At 38.2% G+C, this 17,756-nt stretch overlaps 2 protein-coding genes across 2 annotated transcripts in view; both read right to left on the minus strand.

The window, feature by feature from the left end:
- Window positions 1-32: 32 nt before the first annotated feature.
- Window positions 33-12,233, minus strand: LOC139946565 (uncharacterized). Its single transcript, XM_071944264.1, has 5 exons — window positions 11,552-12,233; window positions 6,421-6,753; window positions 4,002-5,851; window positions 3,129-3,458; window positions 33-2,978 (listed from the first exon to the last, which is right to left on the minus strand). The coding sequence occupies exons 1-5, from the start codon at window positions 11,877-11,879 to the stop codon at window positions 2,541-2,543; spliced, it is 3,279 nt and encodes a 1,092-aa protein (XP_071800365.1). The 5' UTR covers window positions 11,880-12,233; the 3' UTR covers window positions 33-2,540.
- A 941-nt stretch (window positions 12,234-13,174) lies between these two features.
- Window positions 13,175-17,756, minus strand: part of LOC139946415 (WD repeat-containing protein 36-like) — a 32,895-nt gene continuing 28,313 nt past the window's right edge. Inside the window, exon 22 of the mRNA XM_071944058.1 lies at window positions 13,175-16,593. Coding sequence (XP_071800159.1) covers window positions 16,444-16,593 — 150 coding nt within the window. The 3' untranslated portion in view covers window positions 13,175-16,443. The remainder of the gene's footprint in view (window positions 16,594-17,756) is intronic.

Here is a 17,756-nt window from a genome sequence, read left to right on the forward strand (position 1 = left end):
TAGATACTAATATATTTAATCGGTGCTAGATTTCAAGTCTTAAAAATGAGTTTAAAAGACCTATTTATTTTATTGCTTGATTCGTATAATTAGAACAATAAACGGAACTCAACTTGATTTGTGTAGGTTCTAATAAACTTATATTAAAGATGTGCATACAATAATATGTTTTAAAATCAAGACTCAAGAAGTAGTTGAGAAAGTGCCATAATTTCTTAAGGTGCTCGGTAAGGGGGAATGCGAAATAAACAAACCGTAACTCGGAGGTTTTAATGGTAAAATTATTCCCAAATTGAGGTATACGACGTCCTTAGCAACACCCTTATCAACAGCCGTAGCCGTAGCTGTAGACGCCAATTTGGATACGGCCTTATGGGGTTCAACCTCGTTACCACTTGTTTAAATATTTCATTCTCCCTACTAAAATTATAGTAAAAATCAGGTGGGTTCGGTGAAATATTCATACCGTTGGGCAAATGTTCGAATCTGTTGACTAAAACAGAACTAGATATCAAGAGCACTGAACAAATGTGCCATTAAATATTCTTCAAATACTTGATACTACACGAATTCAAAGAAAAGTGTCTTGGACAACTTTCTGTTCTAAAAAAGGCAGGGTATCCCTTTGCTAATTACTCTGAAAGTTAGTGTGCATAAAAAACTACTTGGCAAGAGCACTACTGGAGCGCTCCTATTAGAAACGGCACCATTTGAATCTGAGAATGGCATTCGGCATGAAGCCTTTCCCAGGCATCTGGAAATTATTTGCCACCAGAGTGGTTGACAATAAAACTTTTTAACATTTTCAAACCCTGCCTTTAAAAGTTAGGGTCATAGATTAATGTCTAAAACTCTAAAAACGATTCATGCATAAATCGTTTCTGAGATGTCTGAGGGCTGGCTGGTGTCCGTTCGAGAATGCTGCAGCCATCAATGATGCGGTTGGTACCCGCTGTCACCTTGCTAATTATGGATTGATTTGACACGCTTGTGAAAATACTGCGACTGTTTTTTGTTTTTTTGTTGTTGTTTTTCAGCTAAAACTGTCTAATGTTATTTACCTATCTTGGTAAAACTACGCTGTAACACAAGCTATTTGACCCTACCTTTATCACGCGATGAAAGCAAATTGTGATCAGAATGTCAATGTTTGGTGAAATTATTAATAACAATGAAACTTGTTTACTTTAAGTTTTTTTTTTCTTTGGGGGAACCTACGATGGATGCAAACAGCGTTGTCTGGAATTGGTGCATTATGAAATAAATTATCATTATTATATTCTCGCTTTCACTTTGTACCACATTATATTATATATTTTATACGACTATACTTGATTCACATACTATTATAATATTATAAGATTAAATATATATATATATTTCTTTTTTAATTTTACACACATTTTACGATGAAAAAATAAACGTTCGTCAGCCTTTAGTTCGTACTACCTTATCAAATCTTCAGCCATGGCATAATCATCTCTCCTGAGATAAATGTTTAAACAAAACATATAAAAAAAAACGAAGGAAGGAAAAATTTACTATTTTGAAAGCGAAGTAATTGCAGCTTGAAAACATTTGCGTCACACACAGGCACTCGGGCTCTTCCAAAGAATAACATCCCAACTCGAATTTAATTTGATACTAATCATTTAAAATTTCGAATGCATGATGTGCATTGATATGAAAATAACATGTCATATCTTGGCCTCCTTCTAAAACACTTTCGTCCCGGTTTTTATGGCAAAACAGCTCATCTATGAAGTTGCTTTTCTCAACATGAAATATTTCAAATATGGCGGCTTTGACGATGTGCTCGCAATGGCTTAGACAAAGAAAGGGAGATCAGGGTGCATGGATCGGTAAAGGGTCGAGTGCTCAAAGATCGAAGGTCGAGGGCATAAAGAATTTATGAAAGAAAAATTAAAGCTCAAATGAAGCGTAAACATTTCTACTTTTACAATTATCTAAAGAAATAGAAAGTGTTTTTACCATCATGGTTTCATCTTTTATAAGACTTTCCCCGTCCTAAAGTTACTTGTATCAGCTGCTGATTTTGATTTCAAAAGCACGTTTACCGCAAAAATGAGCCTTTTGTGATGAAAATCGATGAAGAATAGACACCCCGATATTTTGAAAAGAGAAGAAAGTTATATGCTGGCCTAGAACCAAACACCGGTTAATTCTATACATGCAGTGTAGTGGACAGATGACCTCATTAAATCAAAAATTGTGCCGCAGTTATGTCCCTCTATGGGCGAAGGGACTCATAGCTTGTGGGGATTCATTAAGGTTATAGCTAGAAGGCATATGGGTTGGTTTCTCGGCTCATGTAGAGCAAGGCAATTATAACAGCCAACTTGGAGGCAACCAACTGCGCCGCAGGTTGGGGTATTAGACATTTTTTTCTAATAGTATCTTACTTTCCCTAAGACAATGTGGAAATAAGCATGTGATTTTTTGTAATTTTCATGGAAACTGCCTGTAAATTGCCATCGCGTGCATCGCCATGTTATAACATAGAGTAATGACAAGAAACCCTAACGAGTGGACTGAGGTTGCTTGAGATTCAAAGAGGACACACTAAGATCAAGGGCCTGGTCAAGATGTGAATTATCTGCCTTATTTTCAGCGGATTCCTGTGTCAATTGGCCAGAAGAGGACATAACGAGCACGTTACCAACGTGCATGGTTATATCCTTATTAGCTCTCAGTAGCTCAATCACATCTTGATCGTCTGCAAGGACTTGGTCACCGCAGACTAGGTACATCTTTTCGATCGGAAGGTTCTTCTTGCGGGCAAGGAGAGGCTTCAGGTGGGTCACGGTCATTCCGGGTTCCACGTCCACATTGATGTCGGTACCAGCGGGGAGAAGCTGGACTACCACGGGGCAGGTAACTTGAAGAATGGCACCCTCGTCGATGTTGTAGTGGGACAAAGTCCGGTAGTCTTCCAGTTGTTTGTTTTTGTAAGAAATCTAAATCAAGAACAACAAAACAAAATATAGAAAGAATTACTTGACTGCGGCAAAAAGTGTCGTCGTTGTTGTTCTTTATGTTTTTGTTTTTGTTCTTTTTTTGCTTTTGTTGATGCTGTTGTTGTTGATGTTGTTGTTTTTCTTGTTTACCTTTATGTGATCCAGTGGTATTTTGGTCCTCTCGAAGATGGTGGCTTTGATGTTTGCAGTGGTGTTGATCTCATCTGCGGTTATGACAAGCTCCTCAGTATCAGACAGCTTTGCAACCACAGGAAACCTCAACCTGAGGTCAAGGGTCGCATTCTTCCTGATCGAGTACAGCTGGAGAGAGGCGTGGTTCTCCAGCAGTACTTCTTTGTACGAAAGCTGCTGCTGGTGAGGGGGTATGCCAGTATACTTGTAAATCCGGCACTTGGCCAACGCAACAGTGTCTTCAGAAGAGAAGTCTATGGTGTGGGTGGGACCGTGACAACTTTTCACCTGCCAAGACATAAATGGGTATTAAGTTAGTTAGTTAGATAATAATAATTTTGGGTTGAACAAAGACAATAGACCTTATGCATTGATTGACGTCATCCAGCGGCCATCTAGGTGAGGGCGCCCTACTGAAATGACGTCATGTGCGTACGGTCTATTTGAATTGAGCGAGATTTGAACCTGCGATCTCAAGATCAATGAGCTCTCTACCAACTGAGCTAGTTAGTTTAATGTTGGCGGTCTCCTTATTTTGTAAATATCTTTTTCCAGGAAGCCATAAAACATGTAACTACCATGTAGCCATGGACAACACCAAAGTTTTAGATAAAACCTTGGGAGTGGCAGCAAAGGGGATAATAACAATAATAACTATGCAAGAACAATGCAATTAACAACAAAACAAAATAATACAATTGCAGGGATTGAAGAGTCAGTTGGAATGTCAGGACCTGACCTAAAGTAAGATTATGTCCGAAACTTAAAGACAGGGGAGTGCCTTAAACATAAGAATAACAACTCAGGGTGCAATGTTTCAGCAAAACTCACCTTTAGTTTGAAAAGGTTCCGTTGGTTCACAGCAGGTGTTGCCAATCGCATTTCAAACTTGGGTTTCGGACCGCCATTGTCCGTGCTGGGTATTGGCGAGTTATCTTCCAAAAGCTGACCGTTCATGTACAGCTTCTGCCAACTGGCCGGTATCCCTTCTTCTGCTTCCAAGACATTCTTGAAATCTCCAACAGTCTGAAGTCCGGCTGCTTTTACATCAAAGAAATCCTTCCTAGATTGTCTAGGATATCGGGCACCCTTCAGAGCGATCTCAAAGCCGTGTGCTTCTTGTTCATTATCCTGGTTCTCGCTAAGTGGAACAGACTCCAATTCGGTCCTCTGGTCATCATCCATGTCAAAATCAGCCTCATCTGGATGCTCTCCAAGTTCCTGTTTCTGTCTAAGTGCCTTCTCCGTCATCAGCTCTTGCTTCTGTAGCTCTACCTCTCGACGCTGTTGCTCTACTTCAATCCAGCTGAGGAGCTCCTCACGTTTCTGTAGCTCTCCATCCTTCTTCTCAAGCTCCTCCAAGCGGTCTTCCATTTCAGTCATCTTATCTCGGTTTGGGAGACTGTGGAAATGCTCAGACTCCCTGTTAAGGAGCTCTTTATCACGGCGTATCTGCTCAACCTCAATCATCCTCAGGGCACGCTCCATTCTCTCCTGGGCCTGTAGGCGACAATCCAAGACATCTTGCAGACTGTCCATCTCTTTCTTCTTGAACATGAGATCATCTTCTTTCTGACGCAGTATTTCCTCTCTCTTCTCGTATTCTGTTGAAGCATCTCCCATCTCTTCTGCCTTGGTTTCCAAGGCGATTTCCCACTCCCGCTGCTCCTGTGCCATTTCCTGTACGTCTCTTTCCTTCTTATCAACTTGGTTCTGTTGTTCTTCCAACTCCTTCGATGCCTCTTGTATCTGCAAATCCTTCTGTTTGAGTTTAGCGTCTTTCTCCTTGAGTTTTTTCTCACGCTGCTCCAGACCCTCACCGATGATCGTTAAATCTTCTTCTGCCCGGGCCACATTTTGCTCTCTCTGTTTAAGTTGAGCGGCCACCTTTCGCTGCGCTACCTGCATCGTCTTTATCTGCTCTTCGAGGCGTACTGTCTCTATTTCTTTACGACGTAGATCGATCTCCTTCTTCTTCAGGGCACCTTCTTTCTTCGTGACCTCATCTTCTTTCTCGGCCAGCTGCGACTCCTTGTTCTCGATGTTGCTTTCCCGTTCTTTGATCCTATCCTCTCTGACGTAATGCTCGGCGCTACGACGTTCTTGGCGATCACCCCGGTAGGCCATATCCCGTCCTTTCATCTCAAGAGATTCTTGTTGGCGTCTGGTAAGCTGGATGCGTTGCCTTCCTTCCTCCTCCCGTCGCTTTATCTCAACTTCCTTGGATGCAAGATAAGTCTCCTTCTGCTCCAGCATTGCCATTCGCCTCCTCATTTGGCCTTCCCACTTGCGATGCTGGTCATCCAGTCTCTTCCTCTCTCCTTCCGCCTCAGTCAGGACAACTTCAAGCTGCTGTCGTGCTTCAGTGGCCTGCTGCCTCGCCATATCTGCTTGGGAGGTGGCAACATCCCTGTCATCCTCAGCGAGTGCTAGTTGCTCCTTGAGCTTCTTGATGGCCGAGTTAGCTTCAGCTGTTGTCTGGATGCACTTCTCTAGCTGTAAGGACTGCTTCAGACTGTCACTCTGTGACTCTGTGAGGTCTGACTGCAGGTTTGTCAGTGACTTCATGACGTCATTGGAGGCACCCTTTCGGGTGTTGCTGGGAGACCCTCTAAAGCTACCTGATGATGATGGGACAGATGAGTGGAAACTTCCTGCGCTGTGCTTCTTGCGCTTACCACCTATAAGAAATATAATAAATCGACAATCAGCAAGTTGGTCTTCATGTAATACACAAATTGAAAATATCAATGAATTAGATAAGTATTTCAGTCATTTTGATCCCGGTGGTTTTCAATAAAGCTTTATCCTCCTTGGAAATTTTCAATCAAAAGAGATTTATCTCATTTTTGCAGAATATTTAATTATTTTAGTTTTTAGACCCAGGTGGAGAGGAGCGGATCTAGACTGAAACTTAAAATTGTTATTTTTGTAGGCATTCCATCTTGATCTAGCCGATCACTCACCACTTCAACTGTGTTTTTTTGTTTCCTTTCAATTTAAAAAAAAATGTTTTTGACGAGTGCTTGAAAAAAAAATTGATAAAATTCTTCTCAATTTAAAAATACACAGAGCGGTTTCTAGCCACAAATGTTGAACAAATTAAAAGGGAATACCAATAAGTTTAGAAAAAAATGCTTCCAATAACCCAAAAGAAGTAGGGCAACTACAAAACAGGGAGTCAGCAGGATTATTCATATTTTAAATTGCAAATCATTATGAAGAATAGACAGAGTCATTGTAAACGTACTCTTTGGGGGCACTACGATGTTCTTCAGCTGTTCCCATAAACTGTTGGAGAGATGTTGGAATGGATCTCGTAACAGCTGCACAAGGTCAAAAAACGGCCCGTATTCATTGACTTGAGGCAATATGGCGTCGAACAATATCTCAGCCTTTGCCTCTGCGTGAGATTCGAGCTCTAGCTGCCGCTTGGTGGCGCTCGTCAGGGTTACTCCATTTCCCGCCTCCAGCTTTCGAATTAAACTCTCTGGATCGGCTGATACGTCACTGATGAAACAATTACGACATGTTTTGAAGACGTCGACGTAACTGCCTGAAACGGATGAGTTAAGTTTTGCGTCTGTAAAAAAAAAAAGGAAGAATGTAAGGCCCTAAAAGAATCTCACAGGATTAGACAAAATAATATACTCAACAACTTCGTCCTTCGGATGGGAATTGAAACCGTAGGTCCCGTGCGTACTACCAATGCACGTAAATAACTAATTATAGTATACTATCGCTAAGAGTATGGGTTCACTCAAGCCCTATAGGACGCACGAAAGTGAAAGGTTTAACAAATAAACAAGAACAAATCAAACACGACGACAGTTTGCATGCCCAGAGTAGCGAGCCACGCACAAACAGTTTTTGCTTATACTATTTCGTGCTATATGGAGTTCCATTGATAGCCTTTCCGTATGATGAAGTCATGGGCTATGAATAAACAACTTTCAGTGAATGATTTTACTTGAGTCCTGCTGTATTTATAACACTTTGCATGAAAGTAGTAAGGCCTATATCCATTTTATTACATTTTAGTAACAAATTTTGTTCCGAGAAAAAAATAAAGAACATTAATTTATATTTTTGCTGCGTCATGCATTGAAGTATACGACGTCGCTATTAGCAACGCACGTATCAACCATGAGTCGTTTATCAGTCGTCACAGACGATAATTTAGGGTCAACCACAGTTTATTTTATTTCTCCCCGTCGAATAATGTCATTAAATATTCTCATAGAGAAACCATATAGTGTTAAAACGGTTTAAAAGCACCGTACACGTTTGGTGATTGTCAAAGACCAGTATTCTCACTTGGTGTATCCCAACACTATGCATAAAGAAAGTTGTGAACACTTTGACTCAATTGCAAGAGAATATTGAAAGAAAAACATCCTTGTTGGACGAATTTGTGTGCTTTAGCTGGCTAATAAAAGGCTTCAAGCCGGTCATTTATTATTTGAGTGAGAAACTGCCTCTTTCTCAAAAACTACGTTACTTCATTAAAGGAAGCAGTTTCTCACAATGTTTTATATCATCAACAGCTCCATTACACATAACCAAGTAGGTTTTTATGCTAATAATTATTTTGAGTAATTACCAATAGTGTCCAATGCCTTAAAGTGCAGGCCTATCTTTGGTTTGTGAACCGTTCAATTGTTTTATTCCAAAATAAATGTAGATGTATACAAACAACTAACATGTCAAAATTTCATTTATAAAGGGTAGCCACGTTTTTTTTAGATTTCGCCGACATGTCCACGCAGGAATGTCCACGCATGAAGAATAATCCCTTTAAGGAATTTACAACTTGAGAAGCGTAACTGTGGTAACGCTTCTCAGATACAAATTCGGGTGAATTAAAGCTGATATATTTTTACAGAACCACATTTCGAAGTGAAATGTTTCTCAAAATGCTTTCAAAATGAAAAGATATTGGAATCAATTTTAAACGTGGTTTGGGAGGGGGAAGTTTATAATATTCCATATTATTATTTACACATAATCGATTTTTATTTGTGTTTTAGAACATTATTTATTATTCAATGATAGATTTTATTACTTTTTTTCTTATTTTATTTAATTTTTTTTTATTTATATATTAAGTTATTTATTTACTTATTATTATTTGTTTATTATTTTTTATTTTTTATTTTATTTAGTTATTTTTTTTTTTGGGGGGGGGGGGGGTGGGGGTGGAATTGTCTCACCATTCAATAAGGAACACCATCCAACAACAAACAGGAGAAACGATATCAGAATACTGATTTAAGTAAAACAAAATGAACTTAAGTATGGTATGAACTTTAGAATCAGTGAGCTTTCAGATGGAAATATTTCTTAGGAGGATTGGTACTGGTATGAACTTTAGAATCAGTGAGCTTTCAGGTGGAAATATTTCTCTGTGGAGGATTGGTACTGGTATGAACTTTAGAATCAGTGAGCTTTCAGATGGAAACATTTCTCTGGAGGATTGGTACTGGTATGAACTGAGAATCAGTGAGCTTCCAGATGGAAACATTTCTCTGGAGGATTGGTACTGGTATGAACTTTAGAATCAGTGAGCTTTCAGATGGAAACATTTCTCTGGAGGATTGGTACTGGTATGAACTTTAGAATCAGTGAGCTTTCAGATGGAAACATTTCTCTGGAGGATTGGTACTGGTATGAACTGAGAATCAGTGAGCTTCCAGATGGAAACATTTCTCTGGAGGATTGGTACTGGTATGAACTTTAGAATCAGTGAGCTTTCAGATGGAAATATTTCTCTGGAGGATTGGTACTGGTATGAACTTATGAATCAGTGAGCTTTCAGATGGAAACATTTCTCTGGAGGATTGGTACTGGTTTGAACTTTAGAATCAGTGAGCTTTCAGATGGAAATGTTGCTCTGGAGGATTGGTACTGGTATGAACTTTAGAATCAGTGAGCTTTCAGATGGAAATATTTCTCTGGAGGATTGGTACTGGTATGAACTTTAGAATCAGTGAGCTTTCAGGTGGAAATATTTCTCTGGAGGATTGGTGCTGGTATGAACTTTAGAATCAGTGAGCTTTCAGATGGAAACATTTCTCTGGAGGATTGGTACTGGTATGAACTTTAGAATCAGTGAGTTTTCAGGTGGAAATATTTCTCTGGAGGATTGGTACTGGTATGAACTTTAGAATCAGTGAGCTTTCAGATGGAAACATTTCTCTGGAGGATTGGTACTGGTATGAACTTTAGAATCAGTGAGTTTCTAGATGGAAACATTTCTCTGTAGGATTGGTACTGGTATGAACTTTAGAATCAGTGAGCTTTCAGATGGAAACATTTCTCTGGAGGATTGGTACTGGTATGAACTGAGAATCAGTGAGCTTCCAGATGGAAACATTTCTCTGGAGGATTGGTACTGGTATGAACTTTAGAATCAGTGAGCTTTCAGATGGAAATATTTCTCTGGAGGATTGGTACTGGTATGAACTTATGAATCAGTGAGCTTTCAGATGGAAACATTTCTCTGGAAGATTGGTACTGGTATGAACTTTAGAATCAGTGAGCTTTCAGATGCAAATATTTCTCTGGAGGATTGGTACTGGTATGAACTTTAGAATCAGTACGCTTTCAGATGGAAACATTTCTCTGGTATGAACTTTAGAATCAGTGAGCTTTCAGATGGAAATATTTCTCTGGAGGATTGGTACTGGTATGAACTTTAGAATCAGTGAGCTTTCAGATGGAAACATTTCTCTGGAGGATTGGTACTGGTATGAACTTTAGAATCAGTGAGCTTTCAGATGGAAATATTTCTGTGGCGGATTGGTACTAGTATGAACTTTAGAAATCACTGAACTTTTAGATTGAAATATTTCTCTGGAGGATTTGTACTAGTATGAACTTTAGAAATCACTGAACTTTGAGGGAAATTATTCTCGAGAGGATTGACACTAGTATGAACTTTAGAAATCATTATGAACTTTAAGATGGAAATATTCCTCTAGAGGGTTGATACTGGTAAGAACTTTCAGATTGAAACATGTTTCTAGAGGAAGTGTATGGTTTGACCTTACAATTCAGTGAGTTTTTATATTGCACTTCACATTGACCTATCGCGAACAATGCTACAAATGAGCACATAGCTACGCACACACAAGCGCAATATTATAATCCATAAAGTTGTCGTGACTTTGCGCATTGGTCAGGACATGGGTGTTTGATCATGAATATTCATGATAATGACGTATAATTAGATGTTAAATTTGATCGGGGATAAAGAATACACATAGGGCCTATACACAAAGTAAGAGTTATACAGTAGTCAACGGGTAAGCTGTTTTTCAGTTCTACCAAATCCTGAAAAGAAATATTGTATTCAGGGATAGAAAAAGAATTGCGAAAAAATTGTGCAATTTAACTCAATATCTGACATTATATGACAATTAATGTGAAATGCATTAACAGCGTGGTGTGTAAACACATCACGTCAAACTACCTTGAATAAAACGTCATTATAGCATTATGAGACACAGATTGATAAGCATACATTGACATGAAGTAATACTGTAGTGTAATGATCCATGTTGATTTATTGTTGATAATTTTGTATTTCAATTAATTTCATAGCCATGTGTTTATCAAAAAGAACACTGGCAGGATTGATCAGCCATCATGCAGATTATAAAACAAATGACCAAAAGCTTACATTAAGATCTCATTCAACTCCCCATTGGCCTTAAATGACCCAAATTCTTAACGTGAATTGGAAACCACAACTTTTCCCCATTCTATGCCTAGATGAACTAAAATAATATCAAATTTATTTTCAGAGCAACTTGGGGATGCACTTTGCAGGTTCCCCTTCCTTGGACGCTATTGCCAGCTTCTTACGCAGTCATGTTTGTCTGTTATATGAAACACCTCATATAATAATAGTGGCTTCTTATTTGGCGCTTATATCCGTCACTCAGTGACACTCAAGGCGCTTTAACATTCAGTATTTCCCTGCAAGGAATGTGAGACCTCGTTTCAAAAAAGACCTACTCCTTTTACAATATACAGCCTATCAAACCACTAAACGCTGGGGCGAACCCCTTCTCATTTCGATTATTTTTGATCAATGCAATGGGTTCGCATCCCCTGGCTGCTGCTTCCCACGGGTTATATCGTAAATTTGGGTGACTAACGGTTATATATGGCTTCTGACTGGCACCCCTAAACAAAGGTATTGACAAAATAGGGAGACCACCAACAATAAAGCTGGATAGCTCAGTCGTAGAGATACTGTAATCCGGAGGTCGTGGGTTCAAGTCCCGCTCCAGTCAATTTGTCTAGGTTCAACCCCAAATTAATCTCTGCCAATGGTCATTATATAATTATTATGTAATCCTTTTTGTACTTACCACCGGCAGATGGAGTTCTGTTCTTCCGTCTCCCTTCGTTATCTCGGTCTTTTTCTTTCGGCATGAGCTCTTGGGCAAGTTTCTCGTGGCCCTGTTCACTCAGCACATTACAGAACAGCTCAAACTTCTTCCCCTTTGTGATCTTGAGCGCATCCACTAGCTTATTCGTCTTCTCCGTATTGGTTTTCAACTTGAGAATCAGATCTCTTATGCCTTCGTTTATTACATCTTTTGAGACCAATTCCTTAGCGATTGCATCTGCATCGATGGTTTCAGCAAGCTGTGCCTTCTTGGAATCTAGTAACTTCTTACGAGTAGCGCGCTCCATGTTTACACACAAACACCAATAAAAGTCTACCAGTGAACTGTGCTCTCATCTGTGAGTACACAGTAAATAAGTAGCGGTAGACTGTTGTTGTGCAACCAGAATTTGTCTGCGTTTTTTGTCTCCATGCCAACCAACCAGTCCTCTTGGTTTTTATTCATTAGAATTTTCCCTGATGGATGCTGGGAGTGGTTAGCAATCGATGCCAAGGTTACAGGTGGTGCAGCCTTGGTAACGCTTCTATTACTTACCATGAAGTCATCAATATTGCACGGTACTTGCCGCGCCATTGTTATAATAATTGCAGATCGTTCAAGAGGAAAATTTCGACTGAAAATTATGAGGGGAAATTATGCGACGGCAATAATGGGGAGCAAAACTCAGCAAACCGTAATATTATTATAATTCAGATGACGTTTTGTGCTTTGTTGTTTTCTTCGGGGACCTGTTGCTAAGCGGCATCACAAACAGGTGGTGCTGTCAACTTATGCTTTTTCACACTGAGTGCTTAGCAACTATTATTGTTCTCAATTATTGTTTATTTATTTTGAAGAAAGGCCCATTGTTAAGAATGTTTAATTTTGAGCATATTCTATTGGTGAAACTGTTTGTAACCGTTCGTCAAACACCCATATAAGGGTGTGTTTGTTGATGTAAATTGCCTATTGTAATATGTCTACATTTTATACAGTACATCGGTATTCAGTTGTTATAATTACACAACAACAGGGCAACAAAATAACAATTGCTTTATATACAGACACGATATCGTCTAGTGAAAACGCATTAACGTGCGCGCATTTGAGAACCATTGGAAACATTGTGTGGACAAACAACTGTAACAGCCAGTTAACAACATTATGGGCTTTCACCAGTTGTTGTTAGTGAACCCTTTCCTTTAACCTTTCCTGTTACTCAAAACACCACAAAAGTACAGTTCCTACCTAAAAATTCACCCCAAAATGTGTATCTCTGTGTCTAGACACAACCGGGTGATTATTTCTTTAAATTTTGTATCTGGTTTTGTTTTTGTTCCGTTTTACACAATTGAATTGTATATGCAGAGATGAAGAGATAAATTTATTGACATTTCTCTTCATTTTCCTATCTTGTTTGAAGGTTTTTTTGCGATTGGGGTGCTATATAAATCATACAATCGTTAGATTTTTATGTTTTCCTTTTCTTTTCTTTTTTTCTTCTTCTTTTTTTTCTAAATATTCAACCTTGTTTTGTATATCAAGTATTCCTACCACGTGAAGTTTCTATCATTACAAAATGTAGATTACTGCAATAAAAAACACCATCAGAAACTTTTTCTTTTCACCTTAAAAGTACATTATTGCGTGATCAGTGCTAGAGATACGTATTTTCTACCCAATTAAAAACTCCATTTGTAGCATGAGTTTACCACGATTAATGAAAGCTAATTTACAAAAGAAGTGGGCGGAAATATATTGATAATTAAATATAATATGAAGTCATTAATTTCATTAATTGGAAACGATGTTTGATCAAATCATATCACTCACACTGCGTTGTAATGAGACAATACTATTGTGGAGTCAAGGCGGAGCATGTTAATTCACGAAATAAAATGAAAAACCACAAATTCAAGGCAAATTTGTGTGAATCATTTTAAGCTGTTTTCCCAACCATCATTTATTTCATAATAAATGTTAGTGTGAAGTTGTATCGCTTGTTACGATGTCCTATAAACAGCACCAATATAACAGCCAGTGGTTTTTTGTTATGTTCATCAAGTATTTTCCATAAATTAATACCAAGGGTTAAATAAACCACAGGGAAACTGACTGTGTTAGCTAAACAAAGACAAATTGACTGGAGCAGGATTTGAACCAAAAACCTCCAGATTTACAAACCGGCGCTCCACAAACTATGCTGTCTAGACCAATATTAGCGGTCTCTATATTAAAGGCCTAAATATATTTTTAAGGGTGTCAACTAATTACCAACACAAAATAAATCTTGCTGGTATCACCAGAATTGCATACACAACATTCCCAACCCTATATAAAATAACCAGGCAAGGTACAAGGATGTCTATTTTTTGTGATGTTACTCTCTTTTAACTCTCACGTGTACAACACGTGCGCGAGCTTCATTATTTGGTCTTTATTTAAAATTACACAACATGCGGCAGAGGCAAGACTTAATCCTTTCTTGCTTTTCATTTTTGTATGACTTCCAATAGTTTTCCAGCCTTGGTTGGCAAAGATACGGGCTTAGACGTTACAATTTGAAGGTATATATGTAGCAGTACCTGGATATTTTCCAGAAAACCTGGAGACGATGCTGGGTTCAAGCAAAGGTGTTCTCAAAATCAACAAGAAGAAAACAAAAACCTTCCCTTTAAATAACTTTCTCGAATCATATCATTCTTAAGTTTTGATAAAAGATACGTATTTTTTTGGCAAAAACAATGGGATTTTAAATTGAAAGTCTCAAGGTAGGTCTCAATGTCCTTTTCTTTGACACCGAGAGCGTGGGGAACAGAGAGATTCCTTTATTTACCAGGTTGACAGTCATGTGGCATTTGGGGTTGGGGGGGGGGGGGCAGGGGGATGGCATATTGCTAAAACAGATGTAAAGATAAGAGATGTTAAACTTGCATTGGGGATAAAGAATATTAGTTTTGGTTTTTACCCATACACCGATGTGTGTTAGCACTGTATACTCAATACTTTCCCCGAGTCCTGTGAAAAAATATCACACGCATGTTACTCGGGTGGGATTCGAACCCACGACCCTTGCAATTCTAGAGCAGTGTCTTACCAACTAGACTACCGAGGTTGCCCGGTAGCTAGAGGCAGTTCGAATCCTATGATTCGATGTAAAGACATAATTTTATCACAACATAAAGACAACGTATACCTTTTGGTTGTTAGAACCATTAAATTGTTTTAATCCTATATAAATGTGTTGTATGTATACACTTAAAAACTCACTTCTGAAAAGTTCCTAACCAAAGGTGGTCGTGTTTTTGAGATATGCTGAAAATCTCGAGTGATGTCCACGCAGGCATAATCCTCCTCATTAGGAATACATCATTTGAAAAGATACGCGATAACGCTTCTCAGATTCAAATTTTTGGGGGCATAAAACGAGTTATCATTTTACATAACCACAACAACTGACAGCTGCTGTAGACTTCTCAAGGTTTCAATTGCCATAATTTTAAGAGTGATTACTACACCTTCCCTTTAAGGTTCGAGTGGAGCAAATCATTAAATATCGCTGACAATGATAACGATATAAATAACTGCCCAACTTTACAAACGGTTTTCAAATAATGGATACACTTCAAGCCAGTGTACAATAAAAGACAACTTTTTATATTACTATAGAAGAACATAGCATGGACAGGTGAATGTTGGCAAAGCATTCAATTCTGTTAACAATGTTGCAACTCATTACTTTCCCGAGCTCTGTGAAAAAAATCACAAGCGTATTACTCGTATGGGATTCAAACCCACAACCTTTGCACAAGAGCAGTGTCTTACCAACAAGTTTCCGACAAATACATGTTCAAAATACATTAAGGGTAGATTAAATGCACTTACTAATTTGTTTATTTTGGTCAAAGCCTGTTCAGCATCTAGACAAGGTGAGAAGATAATGAAGAAATATCAGTTTAAGATGTGGGAGGAAAACCACAGAGAATTGTTCCAGGGAAAACCACGAAGACAGGTAGGGACTGAAAACCCCAATCCTGATGTAGTGTTTTGTTCACAAATTTCTCCAGAAGGAAATGTTTCTAAATGTTTTGGATGTTACTCAAGACTGAAGCCAGGGCATCAACAAATTCAAAGTGGCCATAGCTTGATATAGGTCATTTTCAGTATAAATAGCCAAAGCTAACTGTTTAGTTGTTGGTTTGAATTTTATCGAATACAGTCAAGATATACGCAATTTCACATGAGAGTGGCAAAACTTCAAAAGAGGTTTGATGTTTGAAGCTTTGCATGGTGTAAAGAATAAGAATAAACTACAAATAATAGTAAACTTGCGGGTACAACCGTGTTTTATTTCTCTTTTGGATTGTGTGCTCTGAAAGGAGCCATTTTAAGGGGTCAATAGGGTCACAGTTCATAGTGTGTGTTGTGTACAAATGCTTTATAAATAGGCATATATAATTGGCCCTTAGAAAACACAGTTCTAAATTAAATCACGTTAACTGACACGTGACAATGCTAGGGTTAATGAGAAATTTATGTTTTGAGAAGAAAGAAACCCCAAAACAGCACAAATTATCAAGTGTTTTGAACAAAAGTTCCTACAGATGGAAGTATTTCTGAATTTTAAAAACTTCATATTGTTTTGGTTTTGATCAAAAATAATGTTCTTTATCCCTTATACATTTAGTAAAACTATTATATTATTAATCATGTTTGATCATCATGTCGGTTTTAATGTTGTTCAGTCTATTCTTGATGATACTGTACAAAAACTTAAAATGGTAAATTTGATTGGGAAGGGGGAAGGGGAAAGGGGGTTGGAGGTTGAGGGTTCTAACAACCCTGCAATACCTCACTGGTGCCAAACTCATTCACACTGCAGGGTTTTTCATGTACGTTATCAAGCACAAACACTTGTTGAGTTGTGCTTGGATACGTTGCCATGACGACTGCTGAATATCAGCGAGGTGGTTGACCTCTTCCACCAAGCTTGGTTCTTTTGCTATTTCGTCGCCATGGAGCTGTAAATAAACAAAACCAAGACTGAAAATCAGTGAGGATTCCAAACAGTAAGATTCACAATTTTCTTAAAGAGGTCAGATGACAATCTTTCCATTCCTCTAAACTTAAAGGCACTGGACAATATGAGTAATTACTCAAAATAATTGTGAGCAAAAAACTTACTTGGTAACGAGCAATGGAGTGAAAAACATTGTGAGAAACGGCTCTCCCTGAAGTAACATAGTTTTTGAGAAAGAGGTAATTTCTCCATCAAATAATAACATACTTGAGCTGAAGCCTTTTATTATGTATCCGAAAGCACACAAAGTAATGCAACAAGGTTGTTTTTTTCTTTCATTATTCTCTCACAAATTTGATGACCAATTGAGCCCAAATGTTCATAGGTTTTGTTTTTTTATGCATATGTTGGTATACACCAAGTGAGCATGCTGGTCTTTGGCAATAACCAAAGTAGTGCAGCTGCTAAGGTGAACAATTGTGCACTTTGTGGTAAAAGCATGAAATTTGCTATGATGGTTGGTATTGGGCTAATTAACAATTTAAGACCGGGACCCACCTTGGGTCTCGCCTATTTAGGGGCGGAGCCTCATTTGCATAAAAAGGGGGGGTCTTTGATATAAATATTGGGCAAAATCATACTTAGAATAATTTTGTTTTGATCTTTGGACCAGAAATATAAACTTGAAAATCATAATTATAAGTTAGAACATAAATTAGTGAAAAAAAATGCCCTTTTGTGGGCGGAGTTTCAATATTTCTAAAAGTGGGCGTTTTTAAAACAAAGTGTTATCTTCAGTGAACTATTACTGTTTTTTAATTGTTTTTTTAAGCTGATTTATGTTATTTGAATAGAAATACTATAAAAGAATACATTTTTTCCATGAGTTTAAATAGTTTCTTAATTTATCCCCTCTTTTGTGGGCGGGGCCAGAGTAGTAAACGAGGGTGTGTCTAAATTACACATGTGTAATACAGCCAAGAATGCACAAGCAGCCAACAATCTCATCAACAATACAAGAATGAAAGTATGTCCTTGGCCGGCAAAATCTGATACTCTGTCATAGTAATGACATCAGACATACATGTACTGTAAAATCGTCGGTTACATGTATGTATGCTATGGCTATGGCAAACTCAAGCTCTCAATCACGCCATTTTACCC

Source organism: Asterias amurensis, chromosome 13, assembly GCF_032118995.1.
Source record: "Asterias amurensis chromosome 13, ASM3211899v1".
NCBI lineage: Eukaryota > Metazoa > Echinodermata > Asteroidea > Forcipulatida > Asteriidae > Asterias > Asterias amurensis.